The 25,859-nt window shown below is 36.2% G+C and overlaps 1 protein-coding gene across 4 annotated transcripts in view; it reads right to left on the bottom strand.

The window, feature by feature from the left end:
- The window catches only part of TRAPPC8 (trafficking protein particle complex subunit 8), a 112,112-nt gene that overhangs the window by 31,982 nt on the left and 54,271 nt on the right, over nt 1-25,859 (bottom strand). For all 4 annotated transcript variants that reach the window (XM_021670014.2, XM_021670016.2, XM_021670015.2 and 1 more), the window contains 7 exons: nt 11,799-12,023; nt 10,849-10,957; nt 8,985-9,179; nt 8,435-8,565; nt 5,605-5,679; nt 4,999-5,125; nt 2,288-2,442 (listed from right to left, as the gene is read on the bottom strand). In XM_021670014.2, the coding sequence (XP_021525689.2) occupies nt 2,288-2,442; nt 4,999-5,125; nt 5,605-5,679; nt 8,435-8,565; nt 8,985-9,179; nt 10,849-10,957; nt 11,799-12,023 (1,017 nt within the window). The remainder of the gene's footprint in view (nt 1-2,287; nt 2,443-4,998; nt 5,126-5,604; nt 5,680-8,434; nt 8,566-8,984; nt 9,180-10,848; nt 10,958-11,798; nt 12,024-25,859) is intronic.

Below are 25,859 nucleotides of genomic sequence, written 5' to 3'. Positions count from 1 at the left end.
GCTTGCCTGTGTTCTATTAATGGTACTGGAACTAAAAAACAAAGTTTGAGCCTTATCTCTTGACAACCGGAAAATGGCACTCAGGTCAGTCCATAAGTTTTTTTTAATTGCCCTACAAAACTTTTCACATGCATCGCAATTAAACAAGGGTTAAATGTGGACAAAATACAGGTAGCTCAGCAATACCCGCCACTCAACACACACCACTCATCACCATTTTTATGAGTATGTTACCAATATCACCACTACAGGTATAGGATTGCTACCAAAAAAAATCATACAAGAAGAAAGGGGCTGGGAGTAGAAGCTCACACCTATAATCCCAGCACTTTGGGAGGCTGAGGCGGGTGGATCACGAGGCCAAGAGATCGAGACCATCCTAACCAACATGGTGAAACTCCATCTCTACCAAAAATACAAAAATTAGCAGGGCATGGTGTGCACCTGTAGTCCCAGCTACTTGGGAGGCTTAGGAAGGAGAATTGCTTGAACCCGGGAGGCAGAGGTTGCAGTGAGCCAAGATCACACCACTGCACTCCAGCCTTGTGACAGAGCGAGACTCCTTCTCAAAAAAAAAAAAAAAAAAAAAAAATTAAAAGATTTCCCAGCACTTTGGGAGGCCAAGGTGGGCGGATCACAAAATCAGGAGATTGAGACCATCCTGACTATCACAGTGAAACCCCATCTCTACTAAAAATATAAAAAATTAGTGTTGGGGGGTGGGACACGTCTGTAGTCCCAGCTACCCAGGAGGCTGAGGCAGGAGAATCACTTGAACCTGGGAGGTGGAGGTTGCAGCGAGCCAAGATCACGTTGCTGGACTGGCGACAGATCTTGTCGCCTGGGCGACGGAGCAAGACTCCGTCTCAAAAAAAAAAAAAAAGTATAAGCAGGCAATCATATGGACACATAGAGGGGGAAAAAAATCATATGGACAAAAAACGCTGATTAACCTTAACAGTTATCAGAGAAATGTAAATAAAAACAAGGTCATTTTTCAATCTGATTTGCAAATGTTAAAAACAAAAACTGATACTATCCAGAATGGCACAGATGTGAGGCAACCGGCACTCTCACTCTGAAGAATTTTAAGTGCGATTTACTATAGCTTTGCTGAGGGTTATTTTGTAGTATACTGCAAAATTTAAATGTCTCTCCACCCAGTAATTCCATTTCTAAAGTCTAGTCAAATCTAGAACATGGACAAAATATATACATAATGATATTTACTACAGAATTCTGTATTGATAAAAAACTAGAAGCACACCCATTGAGAGCATGAAAATATATTACAGTACATCCAAATAAAAGAACACCATATGCAATGGTTAAAAAGAAGACTAAGTTATTAAAAAGCAAGTATAGGATAAAACATGTATAGTATGATTCCATCTACAATTATTAAAACTACATATAAGTGCACACTGAAAGATCTGAAAAGATAAACAGCAATTTGATATCACCGGCACTTTTTGGAGGTAGGGTGCAATCCTTGTAAACCCCCTACTAGAATAACTTGAGGATGTGGGAGGAAGGGCCTCTTTCTGGTATTCACCCTTTCATTACACGGCCTTACCACTTTTGCCCTGCTCCTCAGGTATAAGCCTGATCCAAAGTGGACTATATCTTTCTTGTAGAAAATTGAAATTTGAAGTGGCACAAAGACTGTAAGTTGCTGGACTAGAGTTATATCAAAAACAATAGTTTCCAGAGGATTAAAAATATTTGCTCTTAAATTCCCTAGAGCTTCTGCCACTTCTTGTTCTATACTTTAGTATCCATCAGATATTCCAAGGTCCTTCAACTAAATAATACATTTTCTCTTTCTCTGGCTATGCAACCTAGCAACAGCTTTTATCTTTTGCAAATTTTAATTTGTCTGGCATAAAAGTAGGATAGGATGGGAAAAGAAGGTGAAGATAAGAAGAAGGTGAAGAAATACTGCTTTTTATTCATATACTTCTATATATATTGCTTACGTTTTTTATAAGCATTCATTCACAAATTATTTTTCATAAATTATGAAAAAGAGTCACTGATCTTATTATCAGAAGTATTTTTCCCATTTTCCATTAAGATTTTGAGAGTTATATTGTATAATCTAGCTATGACTTAATGGCAATTTGCATGATTGCCTTACATTGTGAATTAAATATATTTAACACTAGCTTAATAATTTAAAATAATTCAATGTACTAACAAAACCCTCAGAGCCTACAATTAATTTACTCAGAATATCTGCTCATATAGATAAATTAATTCCATGAAATTTTAAAAAGTGAAATACCTCCAATAGTGGCATTTCTTCTGTGATTATGGGATCTAAACGTCGATCAGGGCCATATTTAACAGATGTTTTCTCTTCTTTTGTGTTGTTAAGTCGAGGACCTTGAATTTCTAAATCCTGTTTCCCTCGAACTGCCATACTCAAGGAATATTTTCCTGAAATAAAAAATAATCAATGCCATAAAATAATGCAGTATATTAACGGACATCAATTTGACTTGAATATGTGAATACTGTTTCAGGTTATTTCTAGAAAATGTCTAGACAATTTTGATTAACATGATTAATCAAATAATTTAGTATATTTTCATTCCATGTTTAACACCAACTAAGGTATGCTACTTAATTTCTCACTTGGTTTTAGATTTACTTTGCTAAGACTACACATTACTCAACAGGAAGTCCTCTGAAATCTGTATTTAACCGTGTGCCTATTAGCTAACAAAACCTGAGAGAATAACTACCTTAGGTCCAACAATTTAATTTAGGGATATCTATTCACAAAGAAAAGAAGTGGAAAACAATGAAAAGGTCAACTTTTTACTTTCACTCAAATATATATACTAATTTGAATTATTTCTGGAATATAAACAACTGAATCTTCTCAAGAGCCTGCATGAAGAAACTTAAATATAGTACGGTTAGTTTTCTCAAAATTAAACTAATATTCATGTGAGATTTTTTCCCCAAAGCATCTATGTAGTGCATGTATGTGTGAAAAAAGCTAGAGTATATAACTATCTTTCTTGCAGGACTACTTAAAGCCTTTCACGTGCTGAAGATCACTGCAATGGTCTCAAATCAGATATAAAATGTACTGATTCCCATACTTCTTGTGACCCGAATCCTTATTAGCATTTTATGTAATAATGAGCTACAATAAATCATGAAAACTCTGCTTAGAAGATAGGATTTTAACAGTTAATTCAACTCTCTTCCCATTGTTATACAATAATATATAAATTATTTTATTTATTTATTTCAGACACTCTTGTTGCCCAGGCTGGAGTGCAATGGCGTGATCTCAGCCGACCACAATCTCCGCCTCTAGGTTTCAAGCGATTCTCTTGCCTTAGCCTCCCTAGTAGCTGGGATTACAGGCATGCCACGTGCCTAGCTAGTTTTTGTATTTTTAGTAGAGACAGGGTTTCTCCATGTTGGTCAGGCTGGTCTCAAGCTCCTGACCTTAGGTGATCCACCTGCCTCAACCTCTCAAAATTCTGGGATTACAGGTTTGAGCCACCGCACCCAGCCACATATAAATTATTTTAATGCATATATTTGGTGCCTTAAATGAAACAACTACCTGTATTTTACTGACAACCATACCTTTGTACTGCTAGATTAAGATCCTAGTTACATACAAGTGGGAAAAGAAAGGAGATTCAGGCCAGGCGTGGTGGCTCACGCCTATAATCCCAGCACTTTGGGAGGACGAGGCGGGTGGATCACGAGGTCAAGAGATCGAGACCATCCTGGTCAACATGGTGAAACCCTGTCTCTACTAAACATACAAAAATTAGCTGGGCATGGTGGCGTGAGCCTGTAGTCCCAGCTACTCGGGAGGCTGAGGCAGGAGAATTGCTTGAACCCAGGAGGCGGAGGTTGCAGTGAACTGAGATCACGCCATTGCACTCCAGCCTGAGTAACAAGAGTGAAACTCCGTCTCAAAAAAAAAAAAGGAGATTCAAAAAGCTCTTAATATCCAGTTATCTTGTTTTAAAAATGCAATAAATTAGCAAGCTAATTTATAAATAAACCTCATCTGGTACTTGTCAACCAAAAAATACAAATATAGTACTAAAATGAAGACTACTCAATTTTAGTGCAAATTTTTTTGTTTAGTAAAATTTTTTTAGTTTCTGTGAATTCATTTCACTTATTTTTCTTAAATGATGTACTGAATTATCCTAGATATCCAGGCAAGTATATTTAATTGAAAGTTAAAAGAACCAACAAATTTTCCAAGTGTTCCCAGTTTCTCAATATTAACAATCAGCTTTTGTAAATGTTAAATTCATGTCTGTCAATGACTATGAAGACCCAGAAATAAGAAGTTTCATGGTAAACTCCCTCTCCTAGCATCTTGTCAACTTAAACTCAAATAACTACATATAGTAGTAATTACATGTTAATGTTAAATCTTGAAGGGTTCCCTGAGTTTAAAAAAACAAAGAAAACTATGTTAAATACATATATCTTGTAGTATATGTAGAATATACTGTATAGTGCACCAAGAATATGAGATTAACACTAAAACCCTACTCTTTTTTTCAAGACAGAAGATAGAATTTTAAGATATTTAATATCCAATGATGTGAAAACACGGGTCTTTAATCTGTTCCATGATTTATAAAAAGGAAATATTCAAAAAATAGAACATACTAATATGGTTTTTAAATTGGCAGCAGACAATTAATGGTTAGAATGTACTTGGTTAGAATTTACTAAATTTGGATCAATAACAGAAAAAAATACAAACAGTCTAAAAATTATCAAAAGAAAATATATCAGAAGGGAATCAAGTTGTTTACTTTTGACACTATGTTAGAGATTAAAATAATCTAAATTTGTCATTCTTACATCTAGCTAAATGCCTTTACGTAAAGGTACAGTAAACCTATTTAGAAAATACCTCATTTTTGCTCATTTTTTTTCTATGGAATGATTTAAGAAAGTTTTCTAATTGTTTACCAATGCTATAGCCTTTACCTGTGTGACATCCGGGAAGAGCACCAATGCCATCTACTGTCACAGAGCCCTGGATAGTGCCAAGATTATAAACAACTCCCAGAATATGCAGCTCCCCTATGTGATGGGGAAAGAGCTTTAGTCTTGCCTGTGGAGATATTTAAGTCACTCTTATTATGCTTTCATAATATCTTAAATAGCACAATGCCTAATTCTATAATGTTGCAAAAACATAAACTCATGACCCAAACTTTAAAATACCAATTAATTTAGGAAAAGCATCTTCTTCAAAATAAAATCTCTAAATTTAACAACTATAGGCCTAAACCCTCAATAATCACTTTTCATAAAAAGCAAAATATTGTGGCCAACTAAGTATCAGGTGAAATTACCACACTGACATCAAGAAGAAAGCAAAAACCTTTCAACAGGCTTCTCAAGAAACTAACAAATCAAAGACCATTGCAAACCACCAATTTCCTCCTGAGCAATTCCTGTTTCCTAATCTTCCAAATTTTAGTTCTTATGAAAATTAGAATATAAACTGAATAAGTGAAGATGATTTTAAAATTTGTTTTCATCTTACTTTCAGAAAGGCATAAAGCAGAGAAATGATAAAATAATTACCACTTTTGATTCTTCACCATTAATTAAGAATTCTGAAATAACTTCAGTTCCAATCATTTCAGGTTCACTTGTAACCTAAAAAATAAATTTCATAAAATATATAGTCTAATGAACAAAAAGCAGATTATTAACACTCCTATATATCGATACTTCAAAACAACAGCACTAAAGTCTGCATTTACTAGGTTTTTACCACATACTAAGCTCTACACAAAGTGTTTTTATTTCCACACCTACAGTAGACCCACGCTGTAGTAGACCCTCAATATATGCACTCCAGCCTGGGTGACAGAGCAAGACTCTATTTCAAAACTGGGGAGCATATTAAAGATACCTCCACCAAGACAATAAAAAAAACCCTAGAGAAAATACCCAGTTGCTCATAGTCAACAATGGCCAAAATGGTCATTTAATTTAATTTTACAATAAAAGCAAATTTCTTCTTTTGCTCTGACCAGACTCTCTGGCAAAATTCGTCAGTTACTTAGAAAAGGTAATGATGGGCTAAGCATGATAGAGAAAGACAGGTGAACAATAAGAGCTGTAGAAGAGAGGGGGGAAAAGCCTGTTTTCCCCAAAGCAATGATATTTGTCTGGTCATGTTGCAAAGCAGAGCTAACTGGCTTATACTGGAGATAAGCCTGATCCTCATGAACACTATTATACTTTTACCATGACATTATTTAACACAAGAAACAAAAATTAAATCTCCCTAAATTCCAGTTAAGCATCTTAGTCCATCACCATCTTAGTCCATTTCTTCATTTCTTAGTCATGAAGAAATCCAGAGTTTGAAATTTATAGAAAAAAGAATATTTTTTAAGAAACACTTCATCACACAAAATGAAAATGTTCACTTAACTTTAAACCCCCTACACACAAATGAAAATGTTCACTTAACTTTAAACCCCCTTTAAAAATCTCCCATACTGAACACACTAATATACTTAAAAAAGCTAATAAATATTTTTAAAAAAACGTTCCCAAGTTTAACTTCTTGTACTTTTTTTTTTTCTTTTGAGATGAAGTCTTGCTCTGTCACCCAGGCTGGAGGGCAGTGGCACGATCTCAGCTCACTGCAACCTCCGCCTCCTGGGTTCAAGCGATTCTTCTGCCTCAGCCTCCCGGGTAGCCGGGACTACAGGTACCCACCACCACACCCAGCCAATTTTTTGTATTTTCAGTAGAGACAGGATTTCGCCACGTTGGCCAGGATTTCTTAACATCGTGATCTGCCCACCTTGGCCTCCCAAAGTGCTGGGATTACAGGTGTGAGCCACCACACTTGGCCATACTCTTCTAATAAGTATTCAGGCATCCAAAACTTTAGAAAAACTGCAGAGGTTGCTAAAATTCAAGACAGGATACAGCCTGAGAAATCCCAGTCATTCAAATTATCAACAATGAATATAAATAATACAAAATATCTTCAACAAATTTAACCAGCAAGACTTATTTATTTATTTAATTTTCTTTGTTTGTTTGTCTTTTGTTTTTGAGACAAGATCTTGCTCTGTCTCCCAGGCTGGACAATGGCATGACCTTGGCTCACTGCAGCCTCAACCTTTCGGACTCAAGCAATCCTCCCACCTCAGCCTCGCAGGTAGCTGGGACTACAGATGTGCATCATCATACCTGGCAAATTTTAAAATTTTTTGTAGAGATGGAGGTCTCACTATGATGACTAGGCCAAAGCAAGACTTAAAATAAGGCAATCTTTAAAAAAATCAAAACACTTGAGCACCAAAATGCTGGGGTATTTCCCAGTTCCAAAATCTTTTTTTTTTTTTTTTTTTGGCCACATTATTAAAGCATTTGGCAAGACTGTATAAAAAAGCAAGTTATGTAATACATACTGGTGAATAAACTAATAAATTAGAAGATAAATTATATGTATTTGTCCAAGTTATTTCATTTATAGTCAGATGGATATTACTATTTGACCAGATCATTTCTGCTTCAAAATTAACTATTTTAGATATATATAAAGGACTTATTACAAGATATGGAAATGAAAAGAAAAAAATACAAATGATGTTTTGAATAGGCAATTCACAAAAAAGGAAAAATAAATACAAGAGTTTCAACTTCACTAGCAATCAATGAAATAAAAAATAAGAGTAAGATGGCACTTTTAAAAATATCAAATCAACAAAGTTTCTTTTAAGTAACACTGCTGACTGTCACAAAGATGAGCCACTCAAACCCATATGCTGCTTAGTAAGAAGCTCATTGGTATGAACTTCCATGAAACCAGGAGGGCACTAAAATACTTATTCCTTAAAATCCTCACTTCATGCCCTGGGATCTTCCCCACAGAATAATCTAAAGATAAAAAGCCACATACAAAAATGTGAACCACAGCATTATTGTGATAGTCAACAAATGGAAACTTGCCAAAGATAGTAAAGATAGTAAACTAGCTTATGAATCACCCATATAATGAATTATGCAAAAATAAAATATAAAGACACGTTGGTATCAGAGTATGCTGATAAAGCGCAGAATGTAAAAAGCAACTACACACTATGAAGGAATCCCAAATACGCCAGAAAAACATACAAATGAGAATGATTGGAAAGATACACAGCAAAATGTTAAAGTGGTTATTTCTAAATACTGTAAAGACAGAGGGTTTCACTTCTATTCCTTATGTTTTCTAATATTTTCAATTTTCAAAAATAAGTATATGTCATAATTTTTATAACTAGGGAAAAATAAGCCAAAAATAAATTAATATAACTCACTGAACAGAGTAAATTGAAGTGTTACTACAGCATTTGTTAGGCTATAACTGAAACATAATTACAAATACCTTTTAATAACTTACTAGTTGTTTAACTTCTTCATCATCCTTTCCACTGAAATCTTTAGGTTGAAACTTCCAAAGTAATGACAAATCAGTCAACAAAAGCGGCACTTTCAAAGGATTTCTAAAAGCCACTTCCACTGTAATTGGTTCTATTTTTAAAAAAAGGCCTAAATTAATAAGGTTAATAAACATCACATACCTCATTCTCAGCTTCAACTTTCTAAATGCATCTTGCTTTCATAGCTCTGCATTTCTGCCTAGACTTTCCTTTATCACCTTATAAATGTCCACGTATTCAGGATTCAGTTGCAATATTACATCACCTCCTTGAAAATATTTCCCCATTTCTCTATACTAAAGAATGCCATTCGCTCTTCTATATTCCAACATCACATTGCACATAGCTGTAGCAGAGTCCCCATTGTTTGGTTTTATAAATGCAGTTCAGTAAACTACGAGTTCCTAATTTATTTTTACATCCCCAGCACCAATAATATGTGCCAATAAATTATCTTGATCATGCTGGAAGTAAAACAAAAAACTAGAAATAAAAACTCAAGCATATCACCTTCTACAACTGCAAGCGGAAATCTTGAATTATCTGAATAACTGTTCAAACAGTATTGTGTCGGATGAAAACTGGATGGAATTACTCCTTTGTTAACCACAGACACAACTTGTTCCTCAAGTTCTCGCCACTGCTGAGAGGATTCCGAATCATATTCTTGATCGAGACTTACATGAGTAGCTGCTTGTTTTTCACCTATGTAATAATACATGTTTATGAAGACTTTCCCTCAAATAAAATGTATTTTAAATACATATAAGGTACAGAAATAAACACACACACACATACACACACACACATTCACTCTTGCCTACTTCTAATTCTGAGTGAAAAATATCCTCTCATTAATGCTAGCCTATTTGGGATTTTGCTTATAATACTGATGCTCTTTTTCCTCCTGACTGTGAAAGAATGTATTTTCCCTAGCTTCCACAAGCAATTTTTATATAAAACATTTCAAACATACAGAAAAGACATGGAGACTATGACATAACAAATACTGTATACTAAAATTTAACAAACGTCAACTTTTGCCTATGATCTCAAATATTTTTTATAAAACAAACACCACACATAGTCAATGTCCTCTCTGCAACCCACCCAATCTTACTACTCTCCTTCACCCCTACTGGCACCATTTCTTCCTAGAGGTATTCCAAAGTTAAAGTGTGTAATTTTCATCCATGATTTTACCACGAGTACATATAAAAACAATGTATAGAATTAGTTTGTATGTTTGAAACTTATACTGTAATTGATATTCACTCAGCATCAACTTGTGGAAAACGTAGAATCAGCATGAATTCTCATGTACTGCAGCATGAATTCATTATGTGAATATACAAAAATGTATCAATTAATTCTCTATTAGAAATTCTAGTTGTTTCACTCTTTTGCTATTACAAACAACGCTGCTATTAATTTAAAAAAAAAAAAACTAAATCATGTCTCAAGGATAAACACATTGATTAAATTCAAATATAAAGTGTTTAAAATTACAAAGTTTAACATCCATTGAGGGCTTTAAAATACATGTATTTATATGAACTTATAAAATATATTTGTAGATTTAGGGGGTACAAGTGATGTTTTGTTATATGGATATATTTTCCTGGTGGCAAAGTCTAGGTTTTTAGTGCAGCTATCACTCAAATAGTGTACCTATACCCATAAGTAATTTCTCATCCTTCACTCCCAAGTCTCATGTCTATGTGTACAAATTATTTTGCTCCAACACCACTTATAAGTGACAGCATGTAGTATTTGACTTTCTGTTTCTGAGTTATTTAATGTAAGATAATGGAGAGCCTTAATATATTTATACTTTTGTTCCACTATTGCCATCCAAGGGCTTAATCTTAAAGAAAAAATCCTGCATTTTAAAAAAAGTCTTACAAGAATAGCAGAACACTAGTAACTGTTCTCTGCTTCTGTGTACATTAGGAAAATGTCCATAATAAGATGTTAAAAAAACAAATTTTATCTACAAAGATGTCCATCACAATATGATTTTATATAAGCAAAAAACGGAAACAGTCTCTCTCTCTGTATATAAAGTAAATGTTAAAGTACTTTATAAGCACTTTAATAGAGTATCTTACTAACATTAAAAGTTTATCAAGATTATATAATAACAAACGCATTCTTCATGTGAGAAAAGCTGTTGTAATTACAACTGTTTTGTTTTCATTGTTTTTAAAGCTGGAAAGAAAAACAAAACAGTAGTTCTCTTCAGGTGGCAGGACAAAATAAGTAATATAGAGCTATTCGTTTTTAAATATTCAACTACACACCACGTCCAGCACAAAAAAAAAGGTTTTTTTAACTGTTAATAGGTAATTAGGCTAAATAAAACTTTACTAACCGTCTGCTGGTCGTCTGTCATGGCCAAAAAAAACCCGTGTTGCTGAACTGTTAATATATGGTAAAGGAAGCTGTGGTAAAGGACCATCTGATGATAGCTGACTTACATTCTAAGAGAAATATAAAAAGGAAAAAAAGAAGTAGTTCTTGTGAAAACTGTATTTTTATTTGTTTCCTCACTTCTTAATACACACAGCATTAAAAACATGTTGAGTAACAATATTAAGACATATAATTACTAGTTTTAATATATCAGTCATAAAATTTTACAACTCAAACAAACTTCAGATATTTATTCCACCTCAAAAGAATCTTACTGAGGGTTACTCAGCTAATTAATTATCTGGATGTTAAATGTCCAAAAGTTATTTTAGTATGTATTTTACTCCTTATGACTCATTATAGTATCCTATTTGCCAAAATTCTAACCCATACAATTTCAAATTAATAAAGTCTAGACCCTAAGGGTAGTTATTTTCTGCATGATAGCTATAATATGCACTATTCATGGGCCTTGGGGAAAAATTTATAACTTCCCATTTTTTTTTCCATAAAACAATGCTTTTTATGTTCTACTTGCTTGTCTCAGTGAAACAGTCCTTCTTCCTGTTAATTGTTCTGCATTGCACCATAATAGCCTGTCTACTTTCTGCAGATCCGTATCTCCTCATATTTTGCAAGGAAAAGAATACAGAATGTCCATCTCCAAAGGATGGTAAAGAGAACCCACTTAAAACCAAGATCTATGGCAAAGAAGCCTAGCCTGCCACAGCTTTTTTATGACTGATAACTACATACATTCTAATAAAACTATCCTAAGATATGGCAATAAATACTTTTCACTAAAATACAGTTTTAGTGAAAAAGCATTCACCTGAAGTGAATTTCATTTTAGTGAAAATATTTCATTTAGTGAAAATAAAGCATTCACTCCTGAAAATAAGCATTTACCTTGTAAACATAAAGATATTCTCTGAGGAAAGCCCCTTGTTGAACAGCAGATTGTTTACTTTCATTGATTAAAATATGCCTAAAAGCAGACACAGCATTATCCAGTTGTCTAAGAGTATAGGACTGGCGCCCAATAGTGAAGTTAATGTGATCCTCTGCAAGAGACCAGCCTTTTCCTTTGTAAACTTGCATGGCTTGACAATAACAACGTAAAGCATGCTTTTTCTGTAAGAAAATAAACAAAATGATGTATTATACTCTAAATTTCTTTGACCTAGGGAAAAAAAAACACAAACACATACAATTTAGTAACTGGTTCTTCCTCTAAGGGAGACTGGGATTATGAAGAAAATTAAAGATTATGATAATCTCTTCACAATTATATATGGAATGATATTTCATAGATTGTTACCTAAGCCTGTGTGTGTGTGTGTGTGTGTGTCTGTGTGTGTATTAGAGAGGAATAGGAAACATAAAGGAGGGAAAGGGAGACCAGACTGTTTTGACATTTACCCACTACTTCACTAAGCCACATTTTCAAAAGGTCAACTTCAGAGGAAAGAGCTTACCTCTCAACTTGGATTTATCTACCTCAAATTCTTTCTGGAAAAAGGCAAGGAATATGTAAACAAACAGACTTCACCATCTAAAATGGTTAGATTTCACTAATATGATGATGAAAAAAATGCTCTCATACTCTAACTAGAAGCATGCTATGTCATCAAAGAATTTCTTCATATTAAGTAAAGCAACAAACACACTTACAAAACTTTTTTCTTGCCTACAATCAGAGACTTACATTGAATGTTTGTGGCCACATATGCCATATTCCCACAGTACAAAGTCTCATAATACATGAATGAACTTCATTTTTCCCTATTAAAAATTCACATACTGGACCAACCATGCTGATCCCAGCCTGCCTGCCTGCCAGAACTCACTGGCTAGTGTTGTGACCACTGAAAGGTTATGCCTCACATGGTTCAAAGACAGCAGCAAAGTAAATATTGCCTGGGCAAGACATGATGGGGTTCTTTGCCAGCATCAGGTGCCACCACAGCCTCCTTTTCAAGGTGCTGTTGGCAAGTGTCAGGGCATACTTCCTGTTGTTCTGTGCATCGACTGCAGGACTTAAGAAGAGCAAGAGATTAATAATATACCAATATAATATACCAGATGTGTGTTCAAAATGGAAAATTCTAAGGAATGCCAAAATCTTATGAGTACTGCAGTAAGAATGCAATATTTGTGGCAATAAGCGTCATCAATGTACAAAATCAAAAGAGGTACACAGAAAGACAAATACTGCATGTTCTCCCTCATATGTGGGAGCTAAGAAAGTAGATTTCATGAAGATAGGAAGTGGACTGGTGGTTACCAAAGGCCTGGGAGAGTGGGTGAAGGAGACTGAAGTTGATTAATGGGTACACATATATGGTTTGATTGAAGAAATAAGACCTAGTGTTAGATCAACAGGTGAGTATAGTTTACAACAATCTACATTTCAAAATAGAGAAGAATTTGAATGGTTCTAAGGTGATGGATATCCCAAGAACACTGATTTGACCTTTATAAATTATATGAATGCATGAAATTATCACATATACCCCCAAACTATGTATGTCTATTATGTATCAATCTTTTTAAAAGGAAAGTTTTTTCTTCAAGATCACTTACCAGGGACCTCAGATGACAGTTCTCCTCAGAAAGATCAAAGTAACTGATGAATGGACATAATCCAAACAGAAAACTGAGAAAAGACAGCCAGGGTCTGATGAAGAGCCCCGTGGAAAGAAACTAGAGTGCAGAAAATGAAAACAACAAGACTTTGGCAGAGATCAACCCCTGAGGAACATAAAACTCCATGGAAAGGGAAATAGAGTACTTCTTTGGGCCCTCGCCCCTCTGATAATCTGTTCACCATCAAACTGATGGGGAGTCCCTCTGCCCTCATGACCTAGGACATTACTAACAGTGGTAATTTGAGAACTTCCCAGGGACAAGGATGTGGGTGGCCAGTTCACACAGACATGCCTGCCCTCCCCTTCAGGCCTGAACTGAGACAGCAGATACCACTGCCCTTGAGTCAACACCGCACCACCAGATCTCTCACTAACATAATCACAACTGCTGTGACATTAGCAAGTATAGGGGACCAGTGGGTCCCCAGGGAAGGTGTGAGACCCATGGAGATGCAACCCTTAACTTAGGCTGCCCCTGGGGGAAGGGGGGTCTACAGCCTGCCAAAGCCCTACTTTGAGACAAAGGTAATACAGGCACAGCAACAATTGCTGAAGTGCGCAGCCCCAGCGGCTGCAAATGAACATAAGGCATTTCCCACCCACTCCATCCATCCACTGTTGTGGACACAGCAGAGGTTCTCCCTGCTGGGAGCTGGCAGATGTGTTCTTGGGAAAAGCACTTTTCATGCTTTTTGTGGTGGCTCCATCCCAGTTAAAAATGAGCCCATGGCCGGGTGCAGTGGCTCATACCTATAATCCTAGCACTCTGGGAGGCCGAGGCAAGCGGATCACCTGAGTTTAGAAATTCAAGACCAGCCTGAGCAACATGAAGAATGCTCTCTCTACTAAAAATACACAATTAGCCAGACAAAGCGATGCAGGCCTGTAATCCCAGCTACTCAAGAGGCTGAGGCAGGAGAATCGCCTGAACCCAGGAGGCAGAGGCTGCAATGAGCCGAGATGGCGCCATTGCTCTCCAGCCTGGACAACAATAATAACAACAACAACAAAAAAGTGAGCCCATGAAAACTGGGCTTGCAGGAGGGGCAGGGCCCAATTCCCCCTCCATACAGAGAAGCATCCAGGCAACAGAAGGTAGACAAACTGCAAATATGTTTACTCTGTACTGGAGGAAGATGTTCAGCCCTGAGCCCATTTTGGTGGAAGTGTACTCTGGCCAGGGCCCAGTGTACAAAGTCTACATGAACTGATGGTTGTGAGCCCTCTGAGGGGGGCATGATAAGGAAGCTTCTGCCTGCTCAGGATGAGTAACTGGTGCACCCCATCCCCAAAATGGGTCAAATAACCTACAAAGTAATTATTATCAGACTAACAACAGACTTCTCAGCAGAAACCTTACAAACGAAAAGAGACTAGGGGCCTGTTTTTACCCTTCTTAAAGAAAAACAAAACAAAAAAACTGCTAGCTAAGAATTTTGTTGCCTGCCAAAGTAAGCTTCATAATTGAAGGAAAAAATAGTCTTTTCCAGACAAGAAAATGCTAAGGAAAATTGTCACCACCACACCAGGTCTACAAGAAATACTCAAAGGAGTTCTAAACATGGAAACAAAAGGAAAATACCTACTACCATAAAGGTAAATGTAAGTACAAAGTTCAGATCCTAAAGCAGTTATACAACTGGGACTACAAAGCAACTAACAACATTCTAACAGGTACAAAACCTCACTCATCAATATTAACCTTGAGTGAAAATAGTTTAATTGTTCCACTCAAAAGACAAGATCCAACCATAAGAGACAAGATCCAACCTGTTAAGAGACCCATCTTCTGTGTAATGAGACCCATAGGCTCAAAGTATAGGGATGGAGAAAGATCTATCACACAAATGGAAAACAAAAAAGAGCAGGGGGTTGTTATTCTTGTTATCAAATAAAACAGACTTTAAACCAACAACAGAAAAAACAAAGACAAAGAAGGGAATTATATAATGATAAAGCGTTCAATTCAACAAGAAGATTTAACTAGCCTAAACATATATACACTCAATACCAGAACATCTAAATTTATAAAACAAATACTACTAGGCCTACAAAAGAGAAACAGCCATACAAGAACACTGAGGGACTTCAACATCCCACTGACAACACTAAACAGACCATCGAAGAAGAAAACTAACTTGAATTAAATTGGACTCTTGACAAAATGGACCTAATAGACATCTACAGAACATTCCAACTGACAACCACAGGATATACATTTTTCTTATCTGCACATGGAACATTCCCTGAAGTTGACATATACTTGGTCACAGAGCAAGTCTCAATAAATTCAAGAGTCAAAATCATATTAAGGATACTCTCAGACCACAGTACAATAAAATTAGAAATCAATACCAGCAGGAACTCTCAAAACCATGCAAGTACATGGAAACTAAACAACTTGGTACTGAATGACTTTAGGGTAAATAATGAAATTAAGGCAGAAATTTTTTAAAAATTTTTGAAACAAATGAAAATAGAGACACAACATACCAATAGCTCTGGGATACAGCAAACGCAGTATTAAGAGGAAAGTTTATAGCACTAAATGTTTACATCAAAAAGAGAGATCTCAAATTAATAACTTAATGTTACACCTAAAGGAAGTAGAAACAAGAATAAACCACACCCAAAGCTAGCATAAGAAAAGAAAGATCAGAGCAGAACTAAATGAAACCGAGACTGAAGAATTCATACGAAGAATCAACAAAATAAAAAGTTGGTTATTTGAAAACACAAACAAACTTGATAGACTACTAGGTAAGACTAACCAAGAAAAAAAAGACAGGATTTTAATAAGCACAATCAGATATGACAAAGGTGACATCACAAATGACAGCATAGAAATACAAAAGATCCTCGGACAGTACTATGAACATCCCTATACACACAAACTTGAAAACCTAGAGAAAATGGATTAATTCCTAGAATCACACACTCTCCCAAGACTGAACCAGAAAGAAACTCAAATCTTGAATAGACCATTAACAAGTTACAACATTCCATCAGTAATTAAAAAAAAAACATCCATCAGTAATTAAAAAAAAAAAATCAGCAACCAAATGAAGCCCAAGATCAGCTGGATTTAAAGCCAAATTCTACCATATGTACGAAGAAGAACTGGTACCAATTTTACTGAAACTATTCCAAAAAAAGAAATTTTATATATATATATATGTGTGTGTGTGTATATATATATATATATGAAGAAAGATTCCTCCTTAACTTTTCAGATATCAAAATCTGGCAAGGAGACACACACAAAAAGAAAACAAGCAAACACCTATGATGAACATAGATGCAAAAATTATCAATAAAATACTAGCAAACTACATCCAGTTGGAAATCAAAAAGTCAAATTCATCACAATCCAGTGAGTTTTATTCCAGAAATACAAGAATGGTTCAACATATGCAAATCAATACATGTTACTCACCACATAAAGAGAATTAAAAACAAAAACCATATGATTTTAATTGATATAGAAAAAGCATTCAATAAAGTCCAACATCCCTTCATGATAAAAGCCCATAACAAACTACACATTGTAAGAAACACACCTAAAAATAATAAGACCCATATATGACAAACCCACAGCCAACATCATACTGGAGAACAATTGAAAGCATTCCCCCTAAGAAGTGGAACAAGACAAAAATGTGCACTCACACTACTCCTATTCAACATAGTACTAGAAGTCCTAGCCAGAGCAATCAGGCAAGGGAAAGAAAGAAAAAGCATTCAAATAGGAAAAGAGGAAGTGAAATGATGTTTGTTCAATGATGACAAGATCCTATACCTAGAAAACCCAAAAGATTCCTCCTAAAGACATTAGTCATTAGGATAAATGACTTCAGTAGTTTCATGACATAAATTTAATGCACAAAAATCAGTCGTGTTTCTATACACTAATAAAACTCAAGATGAGAACCAAATAAGAACTCAATCCCATTTACAACTGCCATCACACACAAAATAAAATATCTGGAATACATTTAACCAAGGAGGTAAAAAAGAACTACAAAACACTGATGAAAGTATAGATGACACAAACAAATGAAAACACATCCCATGCTCACAGATAAGGAGAAATCAATATCGTTAAAATAACTATATTGCCCAAAGCAATCTACAGATTCAACAAACTATCAGACTAAAAATGTCATTTTTCACAGAATTAGAAAAAACTATTCTAAAATTCATATGGAACCAAAAAAGAGCCTGAGTAGCCAACAAAATCCTAAGTGAAAACAACAAAGTCTGAGGCATCACATTCCCCAACTTCAAACTATACTACAAGGCTATAGTAACCAAAACAGCATGGTACTGATACAAAAAATAGACACATGGAACAATGGAATAGAATACAGAACTCAGAAATAAAGCAGCATACCTGCAACCAACAAATCTTTAACAAAGTCAATAAAAATAAGCAATGGGGAAAGGACTCCCTATTCAATAAATGTTGCTGGGATAACTGGGCTAACCACATTCAGAAGAATGAAACTGGACCCCTACCTATCACCATATACAAAAAAATAACTGGAGACGGATTAAAGACTTAAAGATAAGACCTCAAACTATTAAAAAAATCATAGACTAAAACCTAGAAAATACCCTTCTAGACACTGGCCTTGGCAAAAAAATTATGAGCAAGTCCTCAAAAACAAAGGCAACAAAAACAAAAATTGACAAGTGGTACCTAATTAAACTAAGAAGTTTCTGCACAGCAAAAGAAACTATTAACAGAACAAATAACCAAAATGTGACAAAATTCTTGCAAACTACTCATCTGACAAAGGACTAATATCTAGAATCTTAAAGTAACTTAAATCAAGAAAAAAATCAAATAATCCCATTAAAAAATGGACAAAAGACATAGACACTTCTCAAAAGACACACAAGTAGCCAACATACATATGAAAAACTACTGAACATCATTAATCATTAGAGAAACGGATATTGAAACCACAATGAGATACCATCTCATACAAGTTAGAATGGCTATTTTTCTTTTTATTTATTTTTCACATTTTTATTTTCCCAAGTCTGAAGTAAAGAATGGCTATTTTTAAAAAGACTGTGGAGAAAAGGGAACAGTTACACACTGTTGGTGGGAATGCAAATTAGTTCAGCCACTATGGAAAGCAATTTGGAGATATCTCCTACAGCTAAAACAGAACTACCATTCAACCCAGTAATCCCATTACTAGGTATGTACCCAAAGAAAAATAAATTGTTCTACCAAAAAGACACCCGTACTCTTATGTTCATCACAGTACTATTCACAGTTGTAAAAACATGGAATCAACCTATGTGCCCATCAATGGTGGATTGGATAAAGAAAATGTGATACATACACACCATGGATATGACATGGCCATAATAAAGAATGAAATCATGTCCTTTGTAGCAACATGGATGGAGCTAGAGACCATTATCATAAGTGAAATAAATCAGAAATAGAGAATCAAATATGCATGTTCTCACTTGTAAGTGGGAGCTAAACAATGCACATGCATGGACATAAAGGTGGAAATAATAAACACTAGGCACTCCAAAAGGGGAGAGGGAGGAAAGTAAGTAAAGATCGAAAAACAACCTACTGGGTAATAATACTCACCAGTTTAGGTGATGGGTTAGTTCTCTGATGCCCAAATCCCAGCATTACACAATATACTCAAACAGCAAAACCACACACAGACCTCCTGAATCTGTAATTATTTTTTAAAAGACAGGTATAGACCACCTCTCAGTGTAAGCAGCAGTATGTCTGATAGAAGCATGACCAAAAAAGAAGGGATGGGAAATTGATGTTGACTAAACACACTATAAAAGTACATGCTGTAGAAAACCAAAAAGGCAGCAAGACCACCAAAGCAGTTATCCAATGTCAGCTACTACAAAAACAAGGTAGACAGTAGACTGGGTAGCGCCCCCTTTAACAGCTAGAAGACTTCCTACATCTATACATCGAAATAAAATTCCAAAGAAAAAGGTCCAAGTTCCAGTCGATCACAATTCATGGAGACAGCTTTCATCCAGATCTGGCTCTGAACTCACCAGGTACTAACTACCTGGCCATCACTGCCCAACTAATCAAAGAAGTGGACACTGAAGAACACGTTACATCAAAATGATCAAATGTTTAAAAAAAACAAGAGAACTGCAAAGTTGGAAGGCTGATTTTTAATGACAGTAATCTCAAATAAGAGGCAAAATTAACCAGATATAAGAAACCCAAAAGTGATGACAGTTCTAAAAACCTAAACGTGTTTAGAACTGTAGCCTAAAAACCAAGAGGAAGTCCTGAAACAAGCAAGCACATGCTTTGTCCAAGGTAAGAAGTATATGAACTAAATAATAATAATGACAATAAAAAAACAGTTGGGAGGCGGGGTGTGGTGGTTTATGCCTGTAATCCTAGAACTTTGGGGGGCTGAGGTGGATGGATCGCCTGAGGTCAGGAGTTTGAGACCAGCCTGGCCAGCATGGTGAAACGCTGTCTCTATTAAAATACAAAAATTAGCTGGACTTAGTAGCGGCCGCCTGTAATCCCAGCTACTCAGGAGGCTGAGGCAGGAGAATCGCTTGAACCCGGGGGGTGGAGGTTGCAGTGAGCCATCACGTCACTTCACTCTAGTCTGGGCAAAAGAGCGAAACTCTGCCTAAAAAAACAAAAACAATAAACAAAACCAGACGGGAGTTTCCAGAGTATTAGCATATGGAGTCATGGATAGAGTTAGAGGCTTTTTTCTTTTTTTTTTTCTTTACTCCTCAAAATTCAACTTCAAGGAAGACAGAGACTTTGTTATTATCTTCCAACTGGAAGCTATTTTATGAAATTTATTTTGATGTGGTCATCCCTTTTATACCACTGCACTAGGCTGAATGGAAATAACAGTGTGTGCTAAAACTGCATGTGAGTATCTACTGAGAGAAAGAGAGAGAGAGAGAGAGAGAGAATATGTGTGTGTTTTTATTTATGACGTATGCACATTTCTAAACAACTAGTTTGTTCTGTAGTGATAGAGTTTGGTATTTTTTTTCTTCTGGCCATTGCTACACCCTATCACAACCATAGGCAGATATTTGGCATGAATTACTTATCACTGCCACTCTCTGAACTAAGACAACCTACATCTTAAAAAATGGGATTTGATACCAAGAAAAGCCTTTTTTTCACAAAATTTTTGTTTCAAAATATACTCGTTTCCACTCTCCTCCACATGTGCCTTACAGTTTTGCCAGAATTGACTTTGAGGGGGTTTTTTAAAGAAATATTTTCTTGGCTTGGTGTCGTAGCTCATGCCTGTAATACTAATACTTTGGGAGGCCAAGGGGGATGATCTCTTGAGGCCAGGAGTTCGAGACCAGTCTGGGCAACACAGTGAGACCTTCCTCCATTTCTAAAAAAAAATGTTTTTTTTGTTTTTTTGTTTTTTAAAAATGTTTTAAGTGATAAAATAGTCTGCCACTGGATGGCAAGCAATCAGAGCATAGGATGCGTACTGTGATATTCCTATAAACATACCCAATTTGAATCTCATCATGAGGAAAATAGCAGAGACACTTAACTTGGGACAATCTACAGAAATAATTGGACTGTAACCTTCACGAGTGTTTTAAGTTATGAAGTCAAACAATCCTCTGACTAAAAAAGGACAAAAGATACTATCTACATCCTTTGATAAAGAACATACATAGAACAACTGTCAAAATCTGAATAAGGTCTGAGGATTACACAGTAGCACTGTATCAATGCCAATCTTTACTTTGATGGTAATGCTCTTGTTATGTAAGGGAAAGTTCTTGTTTCTAGAAAATAAGTAGTATGTTCTAAGGTATTGAGGTTAATAGGGCACTAGATAAACAACAATCAAATGGCTAAAAGAAAAATTTCTGAACAGTGCTTGCAACTTTTCTATAAACTTCGGATTATTTCCAAATTATTATTATTTTTTTGAGACAGAGTTTCACTCTCGTTGCCCAGGCTGGAGTGCAATGACATGATCTCAAGCAATTCTGCTTCCTGGGTTCAAGCAATTCTCCTGCCTCAGCCTCCCAAGTAGCTAAGATTACAGGGATGTGCCACCATGCCCAGTCAAATTTGTATTTTTAGTAGAGATCGGGTTTTTCCATGTTGGTCACGCTGGTCTTGAACTCCGGACCTCAGGTGATCCACCTGCCTCAGCCTCCCAAAGTGCCGGGATTACAGGCATAAGCCACTGTGCCTGGACTGTTTCCAAATTAATTAAGTGATGTTTCTTGGAGGGGAAAAAAAAAAAAGCAACCCTAATCTCCCTTTAGCATTTAGCAAAGGAACACAGATAGTATTAAAATCTGAAAGATGTATTTTAAAAAGAAAATTAAAAAAAAAATGCCGGGCGTGGTGGCTCACGCCTATAATCCAAGCATTTTGGAGGCCAAGGCGGGCGGATCACTTGAGGTCGGGAGTTCAAGACCAGCCTGACCAACATGGTGAAACCCTGTCTTTAAAATAAAATAAAATAAAATAAAATATGATAGATATAGAAAAAGAATCAAATGTGTCTGCATGTTTAGTTCAAGAGGATTTTTGAAGATTTTTTTTTTTTGAAAAGTTAAGAAATTTAAATGAGGTAACAAAGTTTTAGTCAGCTTTTTATAGTAAGAACAGAAAGAAAGGTTGTCTAATCACATACACTCTTCCCCAGTATTTTCTTTTTTTTTTTTTATTGACTAAACTTTCACGCCAGTTCTCTTTAAAATGCCCTTTACTTTCTGATATTCTTAAGGAAAAAAAAAATAGAACTATAAAAAACTTCTAGGGTAAGATAAGCAATTCAGCATGAATTCTCAATTGAAGAGAGGACTAAGAGAAATGGCATTACTCTATAACTTCTCTCATTCTCACTCATCCCTACCAACACACCCCAGTTTTAAATTCAAATGTCATGAAAATTTGGTGCTTTTCACCGAAAAGCTTACCTACCACAATCAGGCTGGCTTCACCCCTGGGATGCAAGGCTGGTTCCACATATGCAAATCAATAAGGATAATTTATCACATAAACAGAACTAAAGACAACAACCACATAATTATCTCAATAGACACAGAAAAGGCCTTTGATAAAATTCAACATCCCTTCATGTTAAAAACTTTCAAGGTGTGCTGGCTCATGCCTGTAATCCCAGCACTTTGCTAGGCCAGGTGGATCATGAGGTAAAGAGATCAAGACCATCCTGGCCAACATGGTGAAACACCATCTCCACTAAAAACACAAAAATTAGCTGGGCATGGTGGCGTGCCTGTAGTCCCAGCTACTCAGGAGACTAAGGCAGGAGAATCGCTGGAACCCAGGAGGCAGAGGTTGCAGTGAGCCAAGATCGTACCACTGCACTCCAGCCTGGCAACAGAGCAAGACTTCGCCTAAAAAAAAAAAAAAGACCTTTTCAATAAACTAGGTATCGAAGGAACATACCTCAAAATAGTAAGAGCCGGCCGGGCGCAGTGGCTCACACCTGCAATCCCAGCACTTTGGGAGGCCGAGGTGGGCAGATCACCTAAGGTCAGGAGTTCAAGACCAGCCTGGCCAACATGGTGAAACCCCATCTCCACCAAAAATACAAAAAATTAGTCGGGTGTGGTTATGGGTACCTATAATCCCAGGTACTTGGGAGGCTGAGGCAGGAAAATTGCTTGAACCTGGGAGGCAGAGGTTGCAGTCAGCTGAGATGGTAACATTGTACTCCAGCCTGGGCAACAGGAGCAAAACTCCGTCTCAAAAAAAAAAAAAAAAAGTAAGATATTTATGACAAACCCACAGCCAATATCATACTGAACGGACAAAAGGCGGAAGCATTCCCCTTGAAAACCAGCACAAGACAAGGATGCCCTCTCTCACCACTCGTATCCAACATAGTATTAGAAGTTCTGGCCAGGGCAATCAAGCGAGACAAAGAAATAAAGCATATTCAGATAGGAAGAGAGGAAGTCAGAGGAAGTCAAATTGTCTTTGTCTGCAAATGACATGATCCTATGTCTAGAAAATCCCATTGTCTCAGCCCAAAAGCTTCTCAAGCTGATAAGCAACTTCAGCGAAGTTTCAGGATGCAAAATGTGCAAGAGTCAGGAGCACTCCTATACACCAACAACAGACAAGCAGAGAGCCAAACCATGAATGAACTCCCATTCACAACAGCCACAAAGACAATTAATACCTAGGAATACAGCTCACAAGGGAAGTAAAGGACCTCTTCAAGGAGAACTACAAACTACTGCTCAAGGAAATCAGAGAGGACACAAACAAATGAAAAAACATTCCATACTCATGGATAGGAAGAATCAGTATCGTGAAAATGGCCATACTACCACCCAAAGTAATTTATAGATTCAATGCTATTCCCATTAAACTACTATTGACATTCTTCAAAGAATTAGAAAAAACTATTTAAAAATTCACATGGAACCAAAAAAGAGCTTGTATATCCAAAACAATCCTAGCAAAAAGAACAACACTGGAGGCATCACACTACCTGACTTCAAACTATACTTCAAGGCAAAACAGCACGGTACTGGTACAAAAACAGACAAATGGAACAGAACAGAGAACTCAGAAATAAAACCACACATCTACAACCATCTGATTGTCAACAAACCTGACAAAAGCAAACAATGGGGAAAGGATTTCCTATTTAATAAATGGTGCCGGGAGAACTGACTAGCCATGTGCAGAAAATTGAAACTGGACCCCTTCCTTATACCTTAGGAAAAAATTAACTCAAGATGGACTAAGGACTTACGTGTAAAACCCAAAACTATAAAAACTCTAGAAGAAAATCTAGGCAATACCATTGAGAACATAAGCACAGGCAAAGATTTCATGATGAAATTGCCAAAAGAAATCAACATAAATAGTCTCAAAAAAAAAAAAAAGTCAAGAAACAACAGATGTTAGTGAGGTTGCAGAGAAATAGGAATGCTTTTACACTGTTGGTAGGAATGTAAATTAGTTCAACCATGTGGAAGATAGTGTGGTGATTAATCAAAGATCTAGAATCAGAAATACTGACACAGTAATCCCATTACTGGGTATATACCCAAAAGAATATAATCATTCTATTACAAAGGTCGATTTATGCATATGCTCACTGCAGCACTATTCACAATAGCAAAGACACGGATCAACCCAAACGCTCATCAATGATAGATGGGATGAAGAAAATGTGGTACATATACACCGTGAAATACTATGCAGCCATAAAAAAACAGATCATGTCCTTTGCAGGGACACAGATGAAGCTGGAAGACATTATCCTCAGCAAACTAACGCAGGTGCAGAAAAGCAAATACTGCACGTTCTCACTTACAAGAAGGAGCTGAACAATGAGAACACATGGACACAGGAAGGGGAACAACACACACGGGGGACTGTTGGGGTGTGGGGCCAGGGGAGGGAGAACATTAGGAAAAAGAGCTAATGCATGCTGAGCTTAATACCTAGGTGATGGGTTGGCAGGTGCAGCAAACCACCATGGCACACATTTACCTATGTAACAAACCTGTGCATCCTGCACATGTACCCTGGAACTTAAAAATTAAAAAACAACAAACAAACAATAAAATGTCAGTGCTTCTCAGTCAGAATTATATGTGTTCTATGCATCCTAAATTCCAAGGAAAAGACTGTTCTTGACCAACTTCAATTAGATATATATTGTGTTGGCTTATCTAGTAGATCTTAATTTATAGTCATATTCTCAGATTTCCACAATTGTGAAAGAGCTGTCTTGGGTTCAGAGTGTATAGAGTGGTCACGTAATAGCAAACCTAGCTCCCTGGAATCATTAACTTCACAGGGCTACATACTACACTAAGAGATGATTATGAAGTCAGATAGCAAATGTATCTCAACCTACCACAAAGGTAGCATTTTTAACTTGTTAGGCATTTCCTAGAAGCAATATGCCCTATAATTTGGGAAGGTAGATACAAATTTCTAGTTCCAATGACATTACCATTCTTACATATGAAACCATTCACAAAAGTGGACAAAGATGTGGAAAAATGATGACTTATTTTCAATAGGCGACAACAGACCATTCCTAATGGGACATATGTTTTCTTTCAAGCAAAGGAAACCTCCTCCTTAATATATTTTGTCACTTTCTGAATAGAAACCTTTTAAGCAGAGATAAACAGTGGGCTAACATGTTTCAGATGCACTTGCACTTACTACTGAAGAAAAGCCAGGAAAAGTAATGTTATTTTTTTTAAGTTCTTTTCCGTGTTAGAGCCTGAGAAATTCTAATTCAAACATTAAGCAATTCCACATATT

This window comes from Aotus nancymaae, unplaced genomic scaffold, assembly GCF_030222135.1.
Source record: "Aotus nancymaae isolate 86718 unplaced genomic scaffold, 86718_ANA_hifiasm-v0.15.2.pri h1tg000020l, whole genome shotgun sequence".
NCBI classification, from domain to species: domain Eukaryota; kingdom Metazoa; phylum Chordata; class Mammalia; order Primates; family Aotidae; genus Aotus; species Aotus nancymaae.
The sequence above is the reverse complement of the archived record's forward strand: the minus strand, read 5'-3'. Positions and strand labels throughout refer to the sequence as shown.